The sequence below is a fragment of the Rhea americana genome, unplaced genomic scaffold (assembly GCF_003343005.1).
Source record: "Rhea americana isolate MKP2758 unplaced genomic scaffold, rheAme1 scaffold_158, whole genome shotgun sequence".
NCBI lineage: Eukaryota > Metazoa > Chordata > Aves > Rheiformes > Rheidae > Rhea > Rhea americana.
Window position 1 is genome coordinate 1915930 of NW_028185683.1, and position 20455 is coordinate 1936384.

Sequence of the window (20455 nt, forward strand, 5' to 3'; positions counted from 1 at the left end):
CGGCAAGGAATTTTCCTCCATTACTGCAGAAATCGCATCCACAACAGTGTTTTCAGTAAATGAGTCCACTTCATACATCTGTTGTCTTTTATATGTTGAAAAGTATAAACCAAGATTAGCATGCAGCACACAAGAAAGCGTTTTTTCTGGAACTACATACCATTTGTATAAATTGTTAATAAAAAGGTGTTTCCTCTTCTATCAGCCATTCCCTTGCCTATTTGCTTTCAAAAACTAAATGTCAACAAAATAACACAGAGATCAGTGTTATGACTGCATTTATCTTCATGTCCTGTACTACATGAGTGGAATAAAACAGCTACTTTGCAAAGTCCAGAGATGTTATCACTGACAGCATAACTTAAAATCRCATCCTTATTTGCTATCACCACTACTGAAATTACTATAAAGCTTTGGGTTATGATAACAGTAATAATGTGTGTTTGCTTGGATTTCATTCCAAGTCTTCACAATGCATGTTGCAGCCTAGTTTTAAGCCAGAGCAAGAGAAGAGCAAGCAGATCCTCCCTGTGTTGCAGTCCTCTTGGTGCTCTTGCAGACATAAGTCAGTCCTACCCAACATTCTCACCCTCCTCCCCCATGTACGTGTCTGCAGGCACTGCTGAATACAGTGGAGCCAGAAACACAGATGATTTCTCTTGATGAGGTTAAAAGTCAAGCTCTCTGGACTGGGGGTTAAGAGTATAGGTAAGTGGGGAAAACAAGGTACTTCAATAAACAATACCTCTGATTAGATATGGATGAACAAGCTGGACTTTGAGATAGTTAAGTAAGATTGCAGAGTACAGAAAACAAGAAACATCCAGCACAACGTGAAAAGGTGAAAAGAAGGCAGACTCCACTCAGTTCAAGTCTGCTCTGATTGTACTTTAACCTTATCATGCAGGGAGCACGCTCTTGGGGCTCAGAGAGGCAGGTATTTTGCATGTGGATGTACATTATGCTCAAACATTCTCCCAGCTACCAGTGGTTTTTTCCATTCAATTTCAAACCCTTTTAGAGGCCTGACCACGAAGTGTTGATAAGATTAATACTACCTCATTTACCGAACTGCAGAGGCAAGCTTTAACCTTACTTTATTTTTCATTTTTTCATTTGGTGACCAATCATATAAGCCCTAAAATTACTCAACTGCTTCACTCTTCTCCTTCACCTCCTCTCTCAAGTTTGTCTTTCTTCTCTCCTCACATTTACTTTTTTTCATTTAAAATACTAATTAATATGAACATTTAAAAGCCAAAATCAGTATCAGAATATTTCCAGAAACATACACAAAATCAAGATCTCCAACCTGAAGAACCTTAAGCAATTCTAATTTTTTACCTTTTGTCTTTAGACAAGGCTTTCCATGGATTTTGAAGTACTTGCAGCAATTTTCACTCAACTGTAACGCAGAACAGGCAGATCATTTGTCAGTAAGGCTGGATATAACAAAGATAGCTAACTTGTGCTATCAAAATTCATTACTTTTAAGACAATATATCGGGTTTTTCAAACTCAACAAAACACAAATTAAGACGAAATTAACAACCCAAGTCACCTGTACAGTCAGGTTTTGGTGTTTTTTTAACTTTTTAAATATAACGAATACTCCTGTCAACCTTTGTGTGGCAATTTCAGATGGAAAAATCAAGTTGGCAATACTACGAATGCAAACAGTAATTCAATGAAATAGGTCTAGAGTCTGGTTAATACACTGATTTTGCTATAGAACAATTAGTGCAGATAATAATTTGATGTTTGTTATATAGTAAGTTAACTTCTGGGTTTAATGCAAGCACACTGAATTCCCCTTACCATGCAAGCTTATTCCCCTTACCTTGTAAGAATATATCCTATCTTCTTAACCTAAATTTCAAAGGGGCTAAGTATCCGTACACAGAGTTATAAACATGAATGCATCACCTTTTTTCCAGTGTCTTTTTAGTGCCACTCAAGCGTGTAGACCACTACTGATTTCTAAACAGAACTATTTGATTGGTTCTAAGTATTATTAGTACTAAATCTTACAGTGATGTTATCTACAATGATCAATCCTTTCACATTCCTACCAGAAAAAGTTCTTATTCCCAAATTAAGTGAAAAAATTAGCCATAGTGTTTATTCACTTTTCATCTCCTCAATTCCCAGAATATCTGCTGGTACCTGTAAATCTAGAAGCCCTGGATTTTAGCTCAGAAGGAAAGGAAAGGCAAACATTAGCCCTTACTCAGGTAAAAAAAAGCAAACCCTTCCTCCCAGATAAATAGCTCTCAAAACATAAGAACGTAGGGTGGGCTACAGGATTAGCTAAAGCATTTTCAAAATACCAGAAAGCTGGGGGTTTTTTCAAAATATCAGAAGCTCATTTTTCAGGAAGTCTGCCCCTGGCGTTTCTCTTTCTAATAGGCACAGTCAAACTTCATCACTGATGACACTGGGAAAAAAGAAAAAAAAGAAAAAAAAAAAAAAAACACCTCATGTACTTTCTTACCTGTAGCAGCAGGAATGACAAAAGGATTTTTTTTTTCCTGTGGCACTGAAGGATGCCATCAGTATGACACCTCCATGGCCCCAAAAGGGTCTTAGATAAAATATAAAAGATTTGTATTCCATACCACAAGCCTTTGTGGAGGAACTTTAATAGGATATTAAGTTCATCTTTCTGCTAGGGTGAAAGTATGGGATATAAAGCAAACACCATAACACAGTGAAGACTTCCTATTAGTGTTATGTACCACAGCATTCTTCAGCAAAAGAGGATGGATCAGAAAGGAGAAAGTTATAGAGAATAAAACAAAAAATGCACAAGGCCTTCCATTAGATTCAATTAGACCAAACCCACAGGTTTCTTAGAGCTTTACTGATTGTCACAGAGTTCTAATGCTGGCACTAACATTAACTATTAGATTTCCTACATTCATTGACCGACATGAACCTCCAGAACAGACAGACTCTAGCAGGAAGTGCCCTAATGAAGTTATAGCTGCTCAGTGAAAGTTGAAATCACTTTTCTCATTGTATTCATGTAAAGGCTAAAGGTGTCACTACATGAGCCAAAAAATGGAGAAAATACGTCATTGCCCAAGCAAACACTGGGCCTTTGAGGTAAAGATATGCTAACGTCCAAGGTCATAAAGTGTGCTGTTGCTGAAGGTATGATGTTTGCCTAATATGGTCCCTATACTGTACTTCTCTCTACTGACCTGGAATAAGAAAGAAATAAGAGAAAAATTAGCCCTATATGCCTGGATATGGTGCATTGCTGCAGTGTGATCTGATACCAAATAAATGTGGATATACCATTTATAGAGTATTAACATTTTTTTTTCACAGAAAAAATCTATAAAGCAACTGAGAAGCTTGCATGTCATTTTATTTCAATAGGATTTTGGTGGAGAGTTTGGCTTGAAGTTGTGCATCTCCATATGAGCATATATCTTCTGATAAATGTCATTGCCATATGTGTCACACAGCACTAAAGGACATCTGGATTTGCTGCTTCATTAACCCTACTATTATAACATTAGCTTTTGCCTTTCAAAGTATGAACTAGAAAGGGAAAATATGTTTCTGGGTTAAATTTTCAAGTGAATAAAATTAGTGCATTAGCAAGGAAGTCACTGCAACCATAGTAACCCAAGCCAGATAAGAATCTACCCCATTGTTTCTGTGGTTTTTTTTCTAGTCTTCTTTACTAGTCAGCTGTTGTGTACACTTTGGAGTTTCCTAAATGTAAGCTTCCTGAAGATTTAGCCCTAAACTGAAAGTTACATCCAGGTTCTGTGTGAACAATTTGCATGGTTGCTCTTGTAATTGTTTTCACTATGTTTTTGAAAGATGAGGTATACTGTCAAATCACAGAAATAATTTGAAAAACTTCTCAGCTTCACCTCATCATAAACTGTCTTACACGTATACGGAGTGGGGGAGAGGAGGAAAGGGGAGGGAAAGGAACACAGAGAGAGAATATATCCAATTGGCTATGCATGGTTGTTTTCCAACAGCCAATCAACGATCTTCAGCAATAACACCTCTCCAACCAGACAAGAGAGGAGGGAGAATAAAGGAGTAAAAAAAAAAAAAAAGAAGAAGAAGAAAAATTTATAAAAGTTAGTGATTAGAGGGACTAGGTCTCTTCGCCTGCAACCACCTCTAGAAAAGCTTGTAGCAGCAGAGACACTACCTAAAACAAGTAAGTATAACTATTTCATTCCTAAATTGAAAAGGTGGTATGTGTATCAGTAGCTGAGTCAATGTGTTGAGCTAAACTGCACAGGCATGGGAAGGTTGTTTTTGTTTCTGTTTTTTTTACAGGAAAAGCTTACAAGAAATAAACATTTAGTCATTCTGCAGTGATCTTCCAGTGTGATTCATTTGCTTTTTATACTGGCTTTCTAACTTAGTTTAGTAACTCAGAACTCCTAGAGTAGGTGCATAGTCTGAGGAGACTAGTACAGGAACTACACTGCAACAGCAATTGCATTGCTTTCTACGCCTTCATTTTGTATGTGTTTGTTTATATTTGTGGAGAATATAAATTTAAGTTTTGTAAGAAGAGAGAATGACTGGGGAATGTAACTGGTCCTGACAAATGCCTCTGCTGACAAAAGTGTTATGCGTGTTCACTATGTAATTTCCTCTGTAGTATTAATCCAGTCGTGTTGACAAGATTTTTCGGCAGGGGGAAGCAAGGTAGTCTGGAATGGCAGAAACTAAGAAGGAAGAAAGAGGAGTTTGGAAATACTGCTTTTTGTGCTAACATTAGGCTCTACCCTTGCAAGGTATGAACAGCTAGCCTCAGGGAATTGCCTGTTAATAAACACAGTTCCTTACCGAGTCTGTGATTCTTCATCAAGTTCTCAATGATCTTGTATATTTGGCACTCAAAGCTATTCACTCCACCTGAATCACTCCTTACCACCACACCAACATTCCTCTGCTGTCATTTCAGACTTGAACTCTCAAGCAAATCTGGCAACATTTTCTACCTATCTGAAAGGAAGAGCTCAGCCCTAAAAGAGAAGGAACTTCACACTAAAAACTACACTTACAAGAATCCATTTTCTTGCCACCTCTAGCCATCTCTACCCTTATGAGTGCACAGGAGTGCTTTACACCAACTGCAGAGACCAGGTCCAGAGAATATAGTTTCCTTTCTTACTTACTGGAGAGGGAGTACATTTGCTCAGAGCTATGAATGTAGCTTTGAGGTCAATGTGAGAATCAGGACAGGGAACAGGGAGTCTCACGTATTTCCATCCACTTGCAATACAGTGGCAAAGAAAAGTCCCTAGACAGAGAAAAAGGATGGAAAATCATGCTCTCTGTCCCTCAAAAGGAAGAGTAAAAACTTACCAGGCAATTCACAGTCAGAAATGCCACAGTTCATATATGCCTCCGAAGACTTACGGTGAAACTAGATTATGGTGAAATCTGCTTTTTGAGAGCTCTCACAAGAATTACTATGTCAATGAAAAACATATGATGTTTTTTCTAGGTAACAAAAGTCTGAAGATCCCTCTTCCTCTATGATTGATTCACATTTTAGCACCCAGTGGTGAAGCATTCCTACCACAAACATTAAGGGAGAAAAGGCCTGTTCTTCCCTCATATCCCTATCATCATACATAAAAAGGCATAGCATTCATTGCAGCTTCCCAAAGTAAGCACTCACAGGATCACAGGATAATTCAGCTTGAAAGTGATATCAGCAAATCTCTAGAGCACTCTAGGTTGCTCTAGGCAATCTTGAAAACCTTCAAGGATGGAGTCAGCACAACCTCACTGGGCAATCTGCTCCACTGCTTGACTGTCCTAATAGCGTAAAAATATTCCTTATAGCCAGCCTGAATCTCTCTAGTTTCAGCTTATGCCCACTGCTGCTTGCCTTCCCATCATATACTGCTGTGAAGAGTTTGGGTCCATCTCTTCAATCACCTCCACATAGGTACTGGAGGCTGCTGTAAGGTCCCCTGAAGCTATCTCCTCTCCAAGCTGAACAAGCCCTGGTTCCACAGCCTCTTCTCACAGAACAAGTGCTCCAGCCCTTGACCTTCTTGGTGGCTTCTGCTGAATTTGGTCATTTGTCAATGTCTTTCTTGTACTGGAGTGAGGGTCAAAACTGGACACAGTATCTAGATGCAGTATAACAAGTGATGAGCAGAGACAGATAATTCCTCAACTTGCTCTCCATGCCACCCCCTTGCTCTCACAGCCCAGGATGCTGCTAGCCCTTGCTTCTGCCAGGCATACTTCTGACCTGTGCTCAGCAAACTGCCCAGCAGGGCTTCAGGACTTCTCCACAGAGCAGCCCTGCCGACAGCCCTACCCTGGCCCTGCTGACCCTGGCTGGCATCTCTGCCAGGACACTATATTGCCAGAGGCAGAGCTGGGTGTTTGTCAATGCTGAATATCATGGGGGCTTCACTGGCCCCTTTCTCCTGTCTATCCAGGTCCTTTTATATGGCAGACCTGCAGTCAAGCATACCAACTGGTCCTGCCAATTTGGCATCACCTGCAGACAAGACGAGAAGGTGCTCGCTCCATCAGCTTCTTCAGGTTATTGATAAAGATGTTAAAGAGGGCAGGTCCCAGGCTACCCTACAATACTTCACTTACTACTGGTATCCAGATAAATGACAAGCCACTTGTCCATCCATCCAGACCATCCTAAAATGTATATGGAATATTATGGGAGACTGTTTCAAAAGTCTTGCTAAAGTCAGGGTAAACTCCACATTACTTCGAATATGCTGGCCTGTTTCAGATTCTACAGAGGCAGTTGATTGGTACTCAGTTTGTAAAGATTCATTCTTTTAAATTGAGATAGCAGATAATACACTCAGTTTCTATTCATTATATAATTAAAAATATAAAAAAAATAATATTGCTCTCAGCAATATAATTATTAATAATTAATATTGTCCTGTAACTAACAGTTTTCTCAGCAACAGAAGTATTCCACACATACTGTGTCCTCTAGTGGAGATGGGCTTATTTAGCCATTTAAATCTATCATTTTGCTCAATGTTCAAATAATTAAACTTTTTCTCTACAATAAGAATATAAGGTGCATAAAACACTATGAGTCTGACCTCCCACACATACAAATGTAAATGAGGAGCAAATCCAATCCGGTTAACATTACGCATCTGTAGCGGGAGAATAGTTAGAATTAGATCCTGTATTTTGGCATGTATTTTAAGCTATTTCATTCTCCATAGCTATTGCATATATCTGTCTCTGATGCAACTTGTGCTTCTTTCAAGCTGTGACATGCACTTTTTTTGAAGCAGAACCTGTGGTGCACACAGTTCAACAACATGCAGATTTGGTTTGTAATGTTAGTTATCAAAGAGATGGTTGAAGGACAGTGTTTACTAGTAGCTGAATAGCCAAACTATATGTATTGCATATATACCATATTTTGAGAATATTGTCCCATACTTTTGCTACCAATTGTATAAAAGAAGGCAGTGAAGAGATCAACAGAAAAACACAATGATTGTAATCTGATCTTTTCCTACCTCCTAAATCACTCAGGTGATTTTTTTTTTTTCTGTAAGATTAGAAGATGCCAGTCATTTCAGGTGTTTGAAAACAAAAGAAGTCAAAGAAGTATTAATGTTTCTAAGATGACCTGAAGTGGAATGTAACAGTTTGTTCTTTCTGCTGTTAATCTTGCCTCTGCCCTTTGGTCCACACTATTAATATTAACAGGATGCAATGTTTGTGCTGATAGCCATGAAGATGTTTTCCCTGCAGTGCTTCCTTTTGGTACTTGAGACAAACGTGGGATTTCAGCAGTATGATATTTACTTTTATAATTATGTTGTCCCTTCTAGTCCACCTCCACCATCTCCTGGTTACAGATTGGGATGAACAAAGAATCCTGTTTGTTTAAGGAGTACTTAAAGCTGACAAACACTGGAAGTAGCCATAATGATGTTTTCTATGCATTCTGTTCAGGTTTTTTTTTGTTTGTTCTTCTGCTTTTTAAAATGAGGTACTATGAACATGATTATAAGTACCATGGTACCCATGGCAGGGACATAATCATTTTTCTTCAGGATGTACAGTGACACATTCAATTACATTGCAATGGCTCTTTAAGATGACATTAATGTTTCTCTTGATATTTTGGGAGCTTATTCTTTACAAAAAAACAGTAATAAAGTGTTATTGAACTATAAGCCCCCTACAATCCACTTTATATATCCACAGCAGTTCTTTACAGCAGAGACATCCCTTCTGAATCCAATGGAGAAGATTCTCAGAGACTATGTTCCCAATGAAGGACCACAGGAAAGAGCCCTAAAGCAAGGGTCCCTGAACATTCTAGACTTTGAAACCAACATCAGCCTTACAGTTGTTCTTTCGCACTCACTTCTTCACTATTTTGCCCCAATTCTTTGCCAGTTAGATACACTGTCCATGTTATAAGTCCATGTAGCTCTGCAGAGCAGCCAGGAAAGACTCACAGATCATTTGGGGAGCCTAGATAATCAAATCTCTTAGGAAAAACAAGGCATACGTCACCAAAATGGCTGTTTGTTTTTGTCAGGTCTCCACCTCCTCCTTCATGCTAAGGGCATACATGCATGAAAACAGAAATTAACATGCTGTCTTCCAATTCATCACTGCCTTGTGGAATTACACAGTATTTTCTCTGTCTCTCATACTACACTGTTGGACCACTGAAAAGGACAATCCACGGAAACCTCTTATTTCCATATTTCTGTTACTTATTTGCAGGTTCACTTAGGGTGGTAACTCTCTTTTTGTTATCTTTACGCAAACACAGAAAACAAGCAAGATACAACAGATGTTAGTCTCATTTCTTAGTGAAGTGCTGGAGAGAACCTATAGTAATGTAATCAGAGTTGATGAGGTCGTAATTCCGCTAGCTGGATTAAAGATTATCTAGATACACCTACTCATTCCATTGCACACCTCCAGGCTGTACGTAGAGATATTCTGAAATCCCATTACTGATATAGCAATTAACTACCTTTGACCTTGGACAAAGTCATGTTCTCTACAATTGGTCAGTCTTTTCCATTTAGACTGTGAACTACCGGAGTTATTTTTCACCATATTTTGCATAGCAATTTATGTAACAGTGACAGAGTTTTGGCTGAAATGCCTACAACACTATTATTATAATAATCATAATAACAGGTTAGTTTCCTATTTTTAAGAGTTCTCTAAGAGAGTATCAGACCCAGAAAACAGGCAAGGACAAGCAGAGTTACAGGCTTATAGATGAGCTTAATTAGCTATGCAGCATAAGCCATGGCTTTCGAAATTCTTTTTTGAAAAACTGGGAGTGATGCTGTTGTGGTCATGACAGTAGAAGGATGTTTCCCAGAGCTCTCACCACAAACTGGGATAGAGAGAGAGGATTTCATCAAAAGCTGCTTTTGCAAGACCACAAGGTATTTCAGCAATTAGGAGAGAAAGAAATTCTCCTTTATTTGACATATACTTCATCACACACTCCCTCAAGCTCTCTGCAAACCTAGAATGACTCATCTTTTACAAATCACATAGCATCACTTCTAGCTTCCAGCAACACAGGCAAGGGAGAAGCAGACATCTGGACACTATATCTCAGTAATATTGGTCTCTAGTCCTAGTCAATGTCATTTTAATCTTGCACAATAATAATATAACCAATATTAAAGTGTCTTCAACTATAAATCAGAGACACAAGAGCACTGGACAGGTACTGTGGTACTACTGTCACTAGAAAATTTTGGCACTGTCTGGCATAGTTACAAAACTCTACAGATGCTGGCATCTGCCACATCATGAGTAGCAGCTAGTTCCCCCTGATTCTCCTTCCCCGTTATGGCCTTCAGTGGAGAGAGCAAGACACAGATTCCCTGACAATACAGCATTTGTGGGCATGGAAAGAGGATGAAGAACATGACTGTGTATATACTTATGCTGGGAGGCATATTTGCTTCCATCTTTGGCATATATTGAAATGGGTGGTGGGAACTACAAGGTGATAATAGGTTCTTGCTCCCCTCTAAGKCTGTTTTGAGAAAAGGAACATGAAGTTGCTCCACAGAGGCCTGTCTCTCTCTGGGAGGAAAACTTGTAATTGGAGGTCTGACACGTTGTTTTTATTGATTCCTCTCATGAATGTATCACCTGCTGACAACATAAGTCTTCCTCTAGCCAGACCATGTGATGAACAATGGACAGAAAGTCTCCTTGTATGAGGTTCAATAGACTCATACACACAAGAAAATTACTTGGCCTATTTAGATGATCTGAGAAACTATAATTTAATCCCATCTAATCAAAACTTTATTAAGATCAAACACTTTGCTAGAGCAAGACAGAACTTGAAGTTCAGGTGTTGGGTATCTGCAGCTGGTAAGCCTAAACCAGAACTGAAAAATAGAAATAGATGATGAACCTTTCTGACACCCTCAATTTCGTATAGAGTAGCCAGCTTGCTACAGTTTGAAAACAGCACAGGGAGGACAGAATTACGAAGTAAGGCACTACAGAGGGGATGAAAATGCAACTAAACAAAGCAAATACTGCCAACACTGGCTAGGAAATGGGACTACACTGTTAGAAGAAGTGTAAAGGTCAGCTATGTGAGAATTTTGGCAGTCTCCTGATCAGGACCAAGTCAACATAGCTGCTTTGCACAGAGGTTTGCGTATCTGTTACTAGTATGTTTGTCAGTTTGCCACAGGTTTTTATGACAAATTGACCTCCCTTTAGTCTCTGAGCAAACTGATGTAATATGCAGAGTCCTTCCCGCTTTGGTTCTGAAAGGATGTATGAGGACGTGGTTTCTGCATTTTTCTCTTTTAGTGCCACCAGACACACCAAATGAGGAAGACCTCAAACTAGATTTCTGAGTAATGCTCCTGTGATGAAATAGATCACACAAGAAAGAAGCTTCTAATAGGAATACTTGAGACTGCTGTCTCTGATTCATATTTTGTGCATACTGTCTCTTCCAATTTGTAACAGTTATTCTCTTCCACAGATAAGGCATCATGACCCACCAGTTCCCAGCGCTGTCTCCAGAGCAGAAGAAAGCTCTTTCAGACATTGCTCAGCGGATTGTGGCTTCAGGAAAGGGGATCTTAGCTGCAGATGAATCAGTGGGTGAGTCCTGGATAACAATCAATTAGCATTACCCACGTTTTTTTCTCTTCATTTTGCTTAATCTTCAAAATAAGTAGAGTAAATGAAAACAACCTAAAAACTGTTTATGGGAACAATTGGTCCAGCCAGGCAGGGTTGGGTCTGTAGCAACAAAGGCTACAGAACTGTGCGTTCAGAAGGGAGGCTCTGAACTGAAGTCCTACATTTTTCAAATTACTTCCTGCCACGACCAAAAGCCCAACCAAACCTAACACCTTTCTGTCCAACCTTTGGCTTCTTTGCTAGGTACCATGGGGAACAGGCTGCAGAGGATCAATGTGGAGAACACAGAGGAGAATCGCCGTGCTTTTCGAGAGATCCTCTTCTCTTCTGATGCTTCCATCAATCAGAGCATTGGGGGAGTGATCCTCTTCCACGAGACTCTCTATCAGAAAGACAGCAGTGGGAAGCCATTCCCATCTATCATCAAAGAAAAAGGCATTGTGGTGGGAATAAAGGTGAGTGTCTGCACATGTGTCTGGCTGGCACAATACTCTAAACACTATTTCCAATAAGAACTATAATATAGGGGCTGCACTCTCCCTTGTAGACCAGTATTTTGCTTGTTTCTGAAAATACCTAGAGGATCTCTGCCCCCATTCTCTGTATAGTTTTTGTACAAATATCCAGGACACATTTGTGCATTTACATAGAATCCAGGACCTTTTCATCCAGCAAAGGATGTACTTCCTTGTACAAATGTTACATCACACACTGAAATTAAACCTCTTCTCTCAGTACACAAACTAAAATCCTTTCTGAGTCTGACAGAACTCTTGAGCTGTTCCCTGCAGCCACCTGCATATTATCTGATCCTCTTACCCAGTTCACTCCTTTCTTTCTCCTTTTCTTTAACACTTCTCAGATATGTCCCTTTAGCCTATTAAGTCCAATACTTTACCCACGGTTTGTTTGCAAAGACAGACTAGTCATAGATCACAAGATAAGTAACAGATTGATCTCCATGTATTTTTCCTGTCTCCACAGTTGGATAAAGGCACAGCACCTCTAGCAGGAACAAATGGAGAAACTACCATACAAGGCAAGGAGAGATCTAAGTAGCCATAATTATGATTGGTAAAGTGAAAGCCATCAAATGACTAAACTCGTTCACAGCCTTAGCTGGTGTCATGTTACATTTCATGTTGAAAGCACTAAGTTCAGCCTTCTCATAAAGAACTGCTGTCAGTGAAGCACTGTTCTTTCATCTGCAGGACTGGATGGACTGGCTGAGCGCTGTGCCCAGTACAAGAAAGATGGTGTTGACTTTGGCAAATGGCGTGCAGTGCTGAAGATAACCAGCACAACTCCCTCTCAACTTGCTATCCAGGAGAATGCTAACACACTAGCACGCTACGCCAGCATCTGCCAGCAGGTATCTACCCTCTATTAATCTTTCCTGAGATGCTGTTACTGTTTCTTACTGTTTTCTGTAATAACAGCTATTTTGAAAGATCAGTCCCTGTGAGAGGTTTCAGAGACAATGAAGAAGAAGAGCCATACAGCAAGGAGGAATACTATCAATGTTGGGGTAGACAGCAAGGACAGTTTTTCTGCCACATCTGCAAAGACTTTCCTGTTTTTCTTTCCTTAGCATGGATTGGTGCCCATTGTGGAGCCAGAAATCTTGCCTGATGGAGATCACGATCTCCAACGTTGTCAGTATGTCACAGAAAAGGTAAGAGAACCTTTCCATATCCATCTTCACAAATCAGTGGTTAATCTTGTGCAGAGTTTGCACTCACAGATCTCAGGGACTTTTGACCAAGAAAGTTCTTCATAATTGCACTACAGAAATGAGTTAGTCACAAAAGATGATTTAATAGCAAATGTGAGACTAGGATCTTTGCTTCTTGATGTCCATTCAAACGTCTCTTAGAAGCATTCTCCATCTCAGAAATATTCACTGGGAGTAAAAGAATCTACCTCTCTTTTGGTATCCCTTTTCACAGGGACAAATCCAATAAACATGAAGAGTGGTATCCTAGTCATTCCAAAAGCAGTGGTGTCTCCAGGGTTGCATTACTGACCCCATGATGAACTTCAAGAGAAATGGAAGTTAGTTTGATCTTCTTTCTATGCTCTCAAGCAATAAGCTCTCTTTCCACAACAGGTTGAGCACACTGTTGAAGAATCTGTGGGTGAGAATTAGACGAATCTCAGTATGTGAAGATCTCAGCATGGGGTCTGTATTTAATCCTCTTGTTCTCAGGTTCTGGCTGCTGTCTACAAGGCTTTGAATGATCATCATGTCTACTTGGAAGGGACACTGCTGAAACCCAATATGGTGACGGCTGGGCATTCCTGCCCCAAGAAGTACACCCCTCAGGATGTAGCCATAGCAACTGTCACTACTCTCCTCCGCACTGTTCCTGCTGCTGTCCCTGGTAATTCCCAATTTATTATTATGTATCCACTACTATGTATTCACATTGTCACTTTCACTAGCCTTGCTTCTACCTGTGATACACTCAATTCTTTGGCACATAAGGGTCAGGGAGTGTGGTGCCTGCAGCACTCAGCTTCTTCCTCTCCTTATTGCAGGAATCTGCTTCCTGTCTGGAGGTCAAAGTGAAGAGGAGGCTTCTCTCAACCTAAATGCCATGAATCAGTGTCCTCTGCCTAAACCATGGAAACTGACTTTTTCATATGGGAGAGCTCTGCAAGCCTCTGCTCTGGCAGCATGGGTGGGAAAATCGGAGAATAAGAAGGCTGCACAAGAAGCCTTCTGCAAGCGGGCACAGGTATAAGCCCTTCCCCTTGGTTCAGAAAGGCCTTGCTCTGAGTACAAAAGTAGACCTGTTGTCACCTTCTTAAGGTTCCTCTTGTTCACTTCCTTCCTGGTGCCTGATGTTCACCAAAGATGTTTTTTCTGGGTGGCCTGATACAAATCTAATGCAAGAAAAAGCAGAAGTACTAGCTAATGACAACTAGTTATTCTTCTGTGGTAATGTGGAGTTACATTCACTGTGTGTCTATCTGAGAAAAATGCTTCCCCTTCCACCAGATTAGCAAGTGACTATCTAACAGCTCTAACTTCGGACCACTACTGATTGCCATGCCAGTGTCACAAAACTGACTTAGCTCACAAATGTCACTCGGGAATCAAGAATATGTCTCCATTTCCCCTTATTTTGCCTTATTTTGTTTGCTCCTACTGTTTTTCTACAACTGGCTCTCTTATTCCTAGTTAACTGTTTTCCCCTCCTTTTTGTTTGTTTTTCAGATTAATAGTTTAGCTTGCAGAGGACAGTATGTCGTGTCTGGGAAGACTGATGCAGCTGCCATGCAGTCACTTTTCACTGCCAGCTACACCTACTGAAAGTGCAGGAAACCTGCTTTTGTCCCATCTCTCTTCATAGGCTGGAGATATTCAGAATGAAAGAAAACCAAAGAAATCTAATACCCCTTGCCCTAAATAAAACAGAAAATAAAATAGATTAGCTTCCCTGCCACCTTTTGCTCCCATGACTTAGGGATAGAATATTCTTGTCTCATCTACACATTCTGTACAAACAGAATGCTTCCCAGAGAATAAGCAACAACTGCCATTGAAACACTAACCCACTACCCCTTTGGTTTAAACGCCTTCCTCAAAATAGAAGGCAGATCAAGTGGTAGTCAGGAATCCATGTTCTGTAGCAATTCAGATGCATATCTTTGTCCACATTCTGCTGCCAAAATCCTGAATTACAAAACTTCTGTCTTTAATCATATGAATAAAATAATCAAAAGTTAATCTTTGTCTCACAAATTTTTATTCTGTACAAACTTGTCAGTCTCTTTCACAGTCTCTGTCTGTGATTTTTAGCAGGCCAAATTAAATCATGAAACATTACTGCTGGTAAGCTGGAGAACCTTGAGGAGCTCAAAGTGAAATAATCCAATAATGACAAAACTAAAGACATTAATCCCGCTAACTGAAGTCAAGCAGACTGGGAAAACTTCAAATACATATATGACAAGCAGTGCAAATTCCAGCTATAGATAAATAACCATACCTTCAAAAGCTTTTCATGTCTCTGGAAAGTGCATGCCTTCTGTTTAGCACAATGCAGCTGATGTACACCGAGTTAAGGCTGTATATGTTGTGGCAGTGTTGTGCAAAGACTAACTAATTTTTCAAAAACGCTTTTACTGTAGAAGCTTCAAAGTAACTAGCATAACACCTGCAAGGAGATATCTCAGCCTCCTGACCTGGCCTAAGTCTAATAGTTAGACTGATGTCAGAGACTCATAGGTTGACCTACAATGTGTTGCTATATACTTGTTAGGGATGTAACTTTTGCTAAATAAAGCAAATTTATATTGTTAAAAATGTATTACAAAAATAGCAGAACCAAATCATACAAGAATATTTGCCAAGTGACTTGCTACATCAATCAATGAGCACCATGTCAGAGCAGTCTACCAATCAGTAAAGATTAAGCAGTCTGGAAGATGCTCTCCCCCCTCAAAAAATCCCTCCAACTCTGTTGTTGGGGTCACCTGGCCATGGAGGACCTCCAGAGACGACTGGGACCAAGCTTGCATGGCCAGAGCCAGCACGCTCAGCACCTTGCTCCTCCCAACCATTGACACCGCTACTCCTGTCAGCAAGGAAAAGCGAAGTAGAGATAATCACTTTTCAGTAACTTTGCAGTGTTCTTTGCATTAACAGCTGTTCTTTTACAGAGACAGTAAATACCTAAACTCCTATACATGGATCCCATTATTCCATAGTAATTAATGAGTATGTTGAGTTGGTCCAGACACAAAACATGAAAGACAGTCAAGAGACTTTCCAAAAGATGCTCTAGAGGCTGATAACAGAGTCAGGAATACCTGTCTTCTGGTACAGTCGCAGTCCTCTGGGTTTTTGTGCATCTGAATTCAAATAACTCTTTGCTCCCAGTAAGTTACTCATTATTGTGCTACATTTATCAGTATGACATTTCTTTTAAAATTAACATTGTGAAAAAAGTGCCCCAAAATTGGCAAAAAACAAAACAAACAAACAAACAAGTCTCTTTAGAAAATGGAAGTTGTATCTTTGTTAAATAATTCCTGCTCCTTTGCTGGACATTGGTCACAAATACTGCGCTAGGTGCAGCTGGAGGCTATGTCCTAGCTCCTTATTTTTCTCTTTGACAAAGATATTTATGACCAGCATAAGGTGTTCACTAAATGTACAACCACAAATCAAAGTAAGACTGCGTCTTTTGGTGGTACAGATATCAAGCATTATTTCTCACTTTTAAAAACGAGTAGTCCTGTAAAAATACAGGAGAAGTAATTTCTCCTATACTTGCCTGCTCATATCACAAACTGCGACAGGCAGAACTCACTGTGAAAACATATGAGCTGACAACACTGGCATCTATTATATCCCAAAGACGTAATGAAAGCCTCAAGATAGCTGCTGGAGTTTTCACTGGTAAAAATACACAGCAGTCACTAAGATCTCAGCAGGTGATGACATACGTCCATACCTTATGTTGTTTTAATCCCACATACTCTGCTGCTAAACCTTCTTCCCACACTGCAGCTGTGATCACCAGGCAGCTTTTTCCCTGTTGAAGTGCGACTATCCTTGAAGCAAACCTGCCTCTACTTTCCCTCCGCCCGGGACACGCCAGGGGCTTGTGGCTGTCCAGACACACGCGTGCGACGAGGGGGAGCTGGCACAGGGGCCACAAACCCGCGGCCCCATAGCGAGGCGCCAGAGAGTTCGCGAACGGCGGCCGATACCCCCACGCTGCCGTTAGCCCCGCGCGGCCGTTAGCTCCCGTAACCGTTGCTGCCCTCGCGCGGCCGTTAGCCCCGCGCGCGCGCCCCCAGCCGGGCGGGCTGAGAACTACAGCTCCCATGAGGCAGCGCGAGAACGCTGTCTCTGCCCCGCCCCTTCCCGTTCCCCCGCGCTGCCGCCGCCGCCGCCGCCGCGCGGTGGCTGCCGGGAGGCGGCTCGGCGTCCCCTCAAGATGGCGGCGGGCGGCGCAGTCCTGGCGGTGGGGTGGCGGCTGGGTTTTGGCGTCGCGCCGCGCCGGGCGCTGTGGGGCGGCTTCAGGTAATCGGGGGCGGAGGGTCTCTCCGCTACCGCCGTGAGAGGGAAGGCTTCCGGAGGCGACCGGCCGGCCGGCCGTTGGTCGTCCCTGTCCGCTGCTTCACCCGAGCGTGCCCGCGCTGGGCCCGGCACCGGCCGCGGCGTCTGCGCTGGGCTGTCGGCCTGCTCTCCGCTGGGAAGGAGAAGATCGTGTAACTTTGTAGGCGAAGCCATACTTCTTGTGTTGGCCGCTGCCAGCCTGTGACATAGCCTTCCCCATATCAGCCGGTTTGCTGCTTTCTATTTGCAGTTAGAACTCTGCTTTGAAAGACTAAACTCTTTATATTTTTCATCTGTATGTGCTAAATTTTTCTGCTGTAGTGGTTATTACTTCTCTGTTATCCTGTTTYACAACAAAATAGCAGATGGATCTGAAACTAGGAAAACGGGTCGTTAAGATGATTTAAAGTTCTATTCATTCCCCAAGCAGTAAAATAAGCAATGTGATTGATCGCTGTGTATCAACAAGCTCTATCTCAAGCACTATTCRGGATAAAAAAAAGGGACTGGCATAGGCACTTCTTGCAGGCATAATAAAATCTGCTCTGTCCAGATTGTGTAAACTCTCTACAAACTAAATTGAGTCTGACATTAAAAGATTGTGAATTGAAATGTGCTCTGCTTCAGTCTTAAGTAGCCAAAAGACTGAAAATACTTGTCTTACCTGATATTAATCATATAATTGAGTCTTATGCCTTATATTAACAGGAAGGAAAAGGAAGAACTAGAAGTAGAGAAAATAGTTGAGCGAGAGAAAAAAGAACCCAGCTTGATCTGTCCTCCACCACGCAGCAGAAAATACCTTCCTCCAGAGGATCTACAGAGTAGCCTCGAGTTTCTTGTCAAGGAGATTTTTGGACCCTCACTTCCTGATAATTGGCAACAAACACCTCTAAAAGAAAATAAGTTAAAGTATCGCCTCCTAGCTCAGCTGGCATCAGAACTTGGTCATACTGTCCCTAATTCTCAGCTCCATTTGATGCGCAGTGCTAAGGATGTCTTGAATTTCTACAGCACACCTGTGAAAGATGTATCAAAGTTTGATGAACTATGTGCTGCAGAGCTACCCCCAAACCTGAAGATTAACTGGGAACAGTGATTCATACCATGAAGCATCACTTTATTTTGCTTGAGTTCTTAAGACAGAATTGATAATTGTGATATCAATCAAGAATACGAATTTCATCAATAAAAGTTCATTTAATTGTCTGTCTTCAGATGTTGTTTCTATTTATTATATTCTGAAAAGAGCAGAAGTTCATGCTATGAAGCAGTGACACAGTGTGGTCAGTAGAGGTAATAACATATGCTTTCCAGCCTGTACTGTACTGCCTAAAAGTTACAGGATCTAGTAGGGGAAGAACAAAGGGGATCAACTCTTCTGTCTTTCCTRCACCCTGTAAACTTTCTGTCTTCTAATCTGCACTGTGTAGTAGACATTTGTTAGTGCATTTTCATTATGGAGGCAGCACTGAGACCTGACCTAGACTAGGCCAACAAATACTTGGGGAAGGAATGGGGAAATGAGCCTTTTTTTTAACTTGTTGAAAAGAAGACCTATCAAAAACAATGTTTTAAAAGTCACTGCAGGTTCTGTGTTAAAACAAAACTCCATGTCCTAGTAAGTGACAGTAGTGTTGTCTTCCAGGGCAGAACTGAACTTGAGGTGAACCTCATGTTTCATCATAAAGAATTCCTACAGGACCTGGTTCATTTCAGTCAATTGAGTTCTGTTTTTCTGGAGTTTCTCAATCAGGTCTCCCTTCCAATCTTCATATAGTGCTGCCTTTCTAATGCCTCCTGCAAAAGCCTAGCAAAACACAGATTTACGCTAATAAAGTGCTCACTATTCTGCATGACTATTCATCCAGCTGCTGTGAGGTGTCTAGCTGTAGCAAAGTTAAGTGGTAGTAAACAGGCTGAATTCCTTGTCTCATAAGGCTCACCTATGTTTCTTGTTTTTCTTTTGTCCATTCTATTTAAGCATTTGCTGTTTCTATTGTCACTTTCTCATCTCTCTGTTAACTGCTACAAAGTGTATTTCTGCAGTGATCATACTTGCAGTTATCCTGAGACCTCTCTCCTTGACGATGACCCTTCACAGCTCTGACTTGTGGAAAAGGRGCACTGGGGACTTGGAACAGATGATTGGCTTGGGGAACGGGAGAAAAGGCTGCATTGCTGGGCAGTGGGTGTTTGTTCCATTTCCCAAAACGAGACAATCTGGTGCAACACCCTCATAAATGAAAATTACTGGCTTTAGAGAAACAGTTTGTATCTGATAAGAGATAAGCTGTTCTGGTGGCTGATAAAATGTGATGAAGAGTACCTTGCACAACCATCTTGGCTTACTTGACTCTATCACCTGCTTGTCACACCACAGATGTCCCTTAGCTATCCAAATCATAGAGAAGTGATAGGCAGCTTTGAAATACAAATTGGGATAACAAACTCCATGAAGCCCTCTATCTATGTGTCAGATTAGACTGAGCTGTCAGTCAAATGCAATAATAATTACTTATTTAAGTTAGGCTTTCGTCCTTCTCACAGAAGTCATTTTCTTGTTGATGTAAACCTTTTGCTGTATCTTGCACAACACCTTTATATCTGGCCAACAGATCAGCCAGTATAGGTTTTGAGTGAATACCTGGCTTACATTGGGAGGAAATAGCTATGTTAGCCATTTAGTATAAGCTCTTGAGTTCTGAGCTATGCTGTGGATGGATGTCCTGGGAGCATCACTGTACTTAGGATTACAGATTGCATTTCCAGTGCCTCTAACACCTTTCTTATTTTGTAGGGTAGTAGCAGATGGAGGAAAATAAATGCCTAGGCAACATAACTTCAATCCATTTGTGGACAGAAGTCTATTAATGGCCTATTTCAGGTATTACTAAAACCAGTCGTACCCGGTTCAGACTGTAGCAATTGCAGTGACCATCACCTATAACATGTATGTGATCTTCTAAGCTTTCATGCTATTCTTCCCTCTGCTTTGGCTCAGTATGTCTACCAAGCCTTCGTTTTTTGCTCAAGTGACCATAATGATAATTTGTTTACTGAAAGGTGCAAGGTTGCAAAGCAGGCAGACCTTCGCTGGATATATCTGAAACATGACCTGAGCTGGCTGAATCTTACAATACTGACTGATGCTTGAGACTTTTCAATCAGAGCTGTTTTGTAGGGCAT

The 20455-nt window shown here is 41.0% G+C and overlaps 2 protein-coding genes and 1 long non-coding RNA gene across 3 annotated transcripts in view; 2 read left to right on the forward strand and 1 right to left on the reverse strand.

Moving 5' to 3' along the window:
• Window positions 1–16994, reverse strand: part of LOC146598647 (uncharacterized) — a 39184-nt gene extending 22190 nt beyond the window's left edge. The window contains exons 1-2 of the long non-coding RNA XR_014895232.1: window positions 16656–16994; window positions 1345–1405 (exon numbers count right to left, since the gene is read on the reverse strand). This is a non-coding gene — a long non-coding RNA (uncharacterized LOC146598647). The remainder of the gene's footprint in view (window positions 1–1344; window positions 1406–16655) is intronic.
• ALDOB (aldolase, fructose-bisphosphate B) lies at window positions 4106–14877 on the forward strand. The gene is made up of 9 exons (XM_085299966.1): window positions 4106–4195; window positions 11024–11145; window positions 11431–11642; window positions 12172–12226; window positions 12399–12559; window positions 12779–12862; window positions 13397–13571; window positions 13729–13928; window positions 14411–14877. The coding sequence occupies exons 2-9, from the start codon at window positions 11034–11036 to the stop codon at window positions 14504–14506; spliced, it is 1095 nt and encodes a 364-aa protein (XP_085156092.1). The 5' UTR covers window positions 4106–4195; window positions 11024–11033; the 3' UTR covers window positions 14507–14877.
• Window positions 16995–17097: 103 nt separating the features above from the next.
• Window positions 17098–18483, forward strand: MRPL50 (mitochondrial ribosomal protein L50). Its single transcript, XM_085299946.1, has 2 exons — window positions 17098–17230; window positions 17975–18483. The coding sequence occupies exons 1-2, from the start codon at window positions 17145–17147 to the stop codon at window positions 18363–18365; spliced, it is 477 nt and encodes a 158-aa protein (XP_085156072.1). The 5' UTR covers window positions 17098–17144; the 3' UTR covers window positions 18366–18483.
• The last annotated feature ends 1972 nt before the right edge of the window (window positions 18484–20455 follow it).

Coding starts and splice junctions, on each gene's coding strand:
- ALDOB (XM_085299966.1), top strand. CDS start 11,034: ATGACCCACCAGTTCCCAGCGCTGTCTCCAGAGCAGAAGAAAGCTCTT. Junction 12,227..12,398: donor TGGAGAAACTACCATACAAG/GCAAGGAGAGAT, acceptor TTTCATCTGCAG/GACTGGATGGACTGGCTGAG. Junction 13,572..13,728: donor TGTTCCTGCTGCTGTCCCTG/GTAATTCCCAAT, acceptor TCCTTATTGCAG/GAATCTGCTTCCTGTCTGGA.
- MRPL50 (XM_085299946.1), top strand. CDS start 17,145: ATGGCGGCGGGCGGCGCAGTCCTGGCGGTGGGGTGGCGGCTGGGTTTT. Junction 17,231..17,974: donor GCGCTGTGGGGCGGCTTCAG/GTAATCGGGGGC, acceptor TTATATTAACAG/GAAGGAAAAGGAAGAACTAG.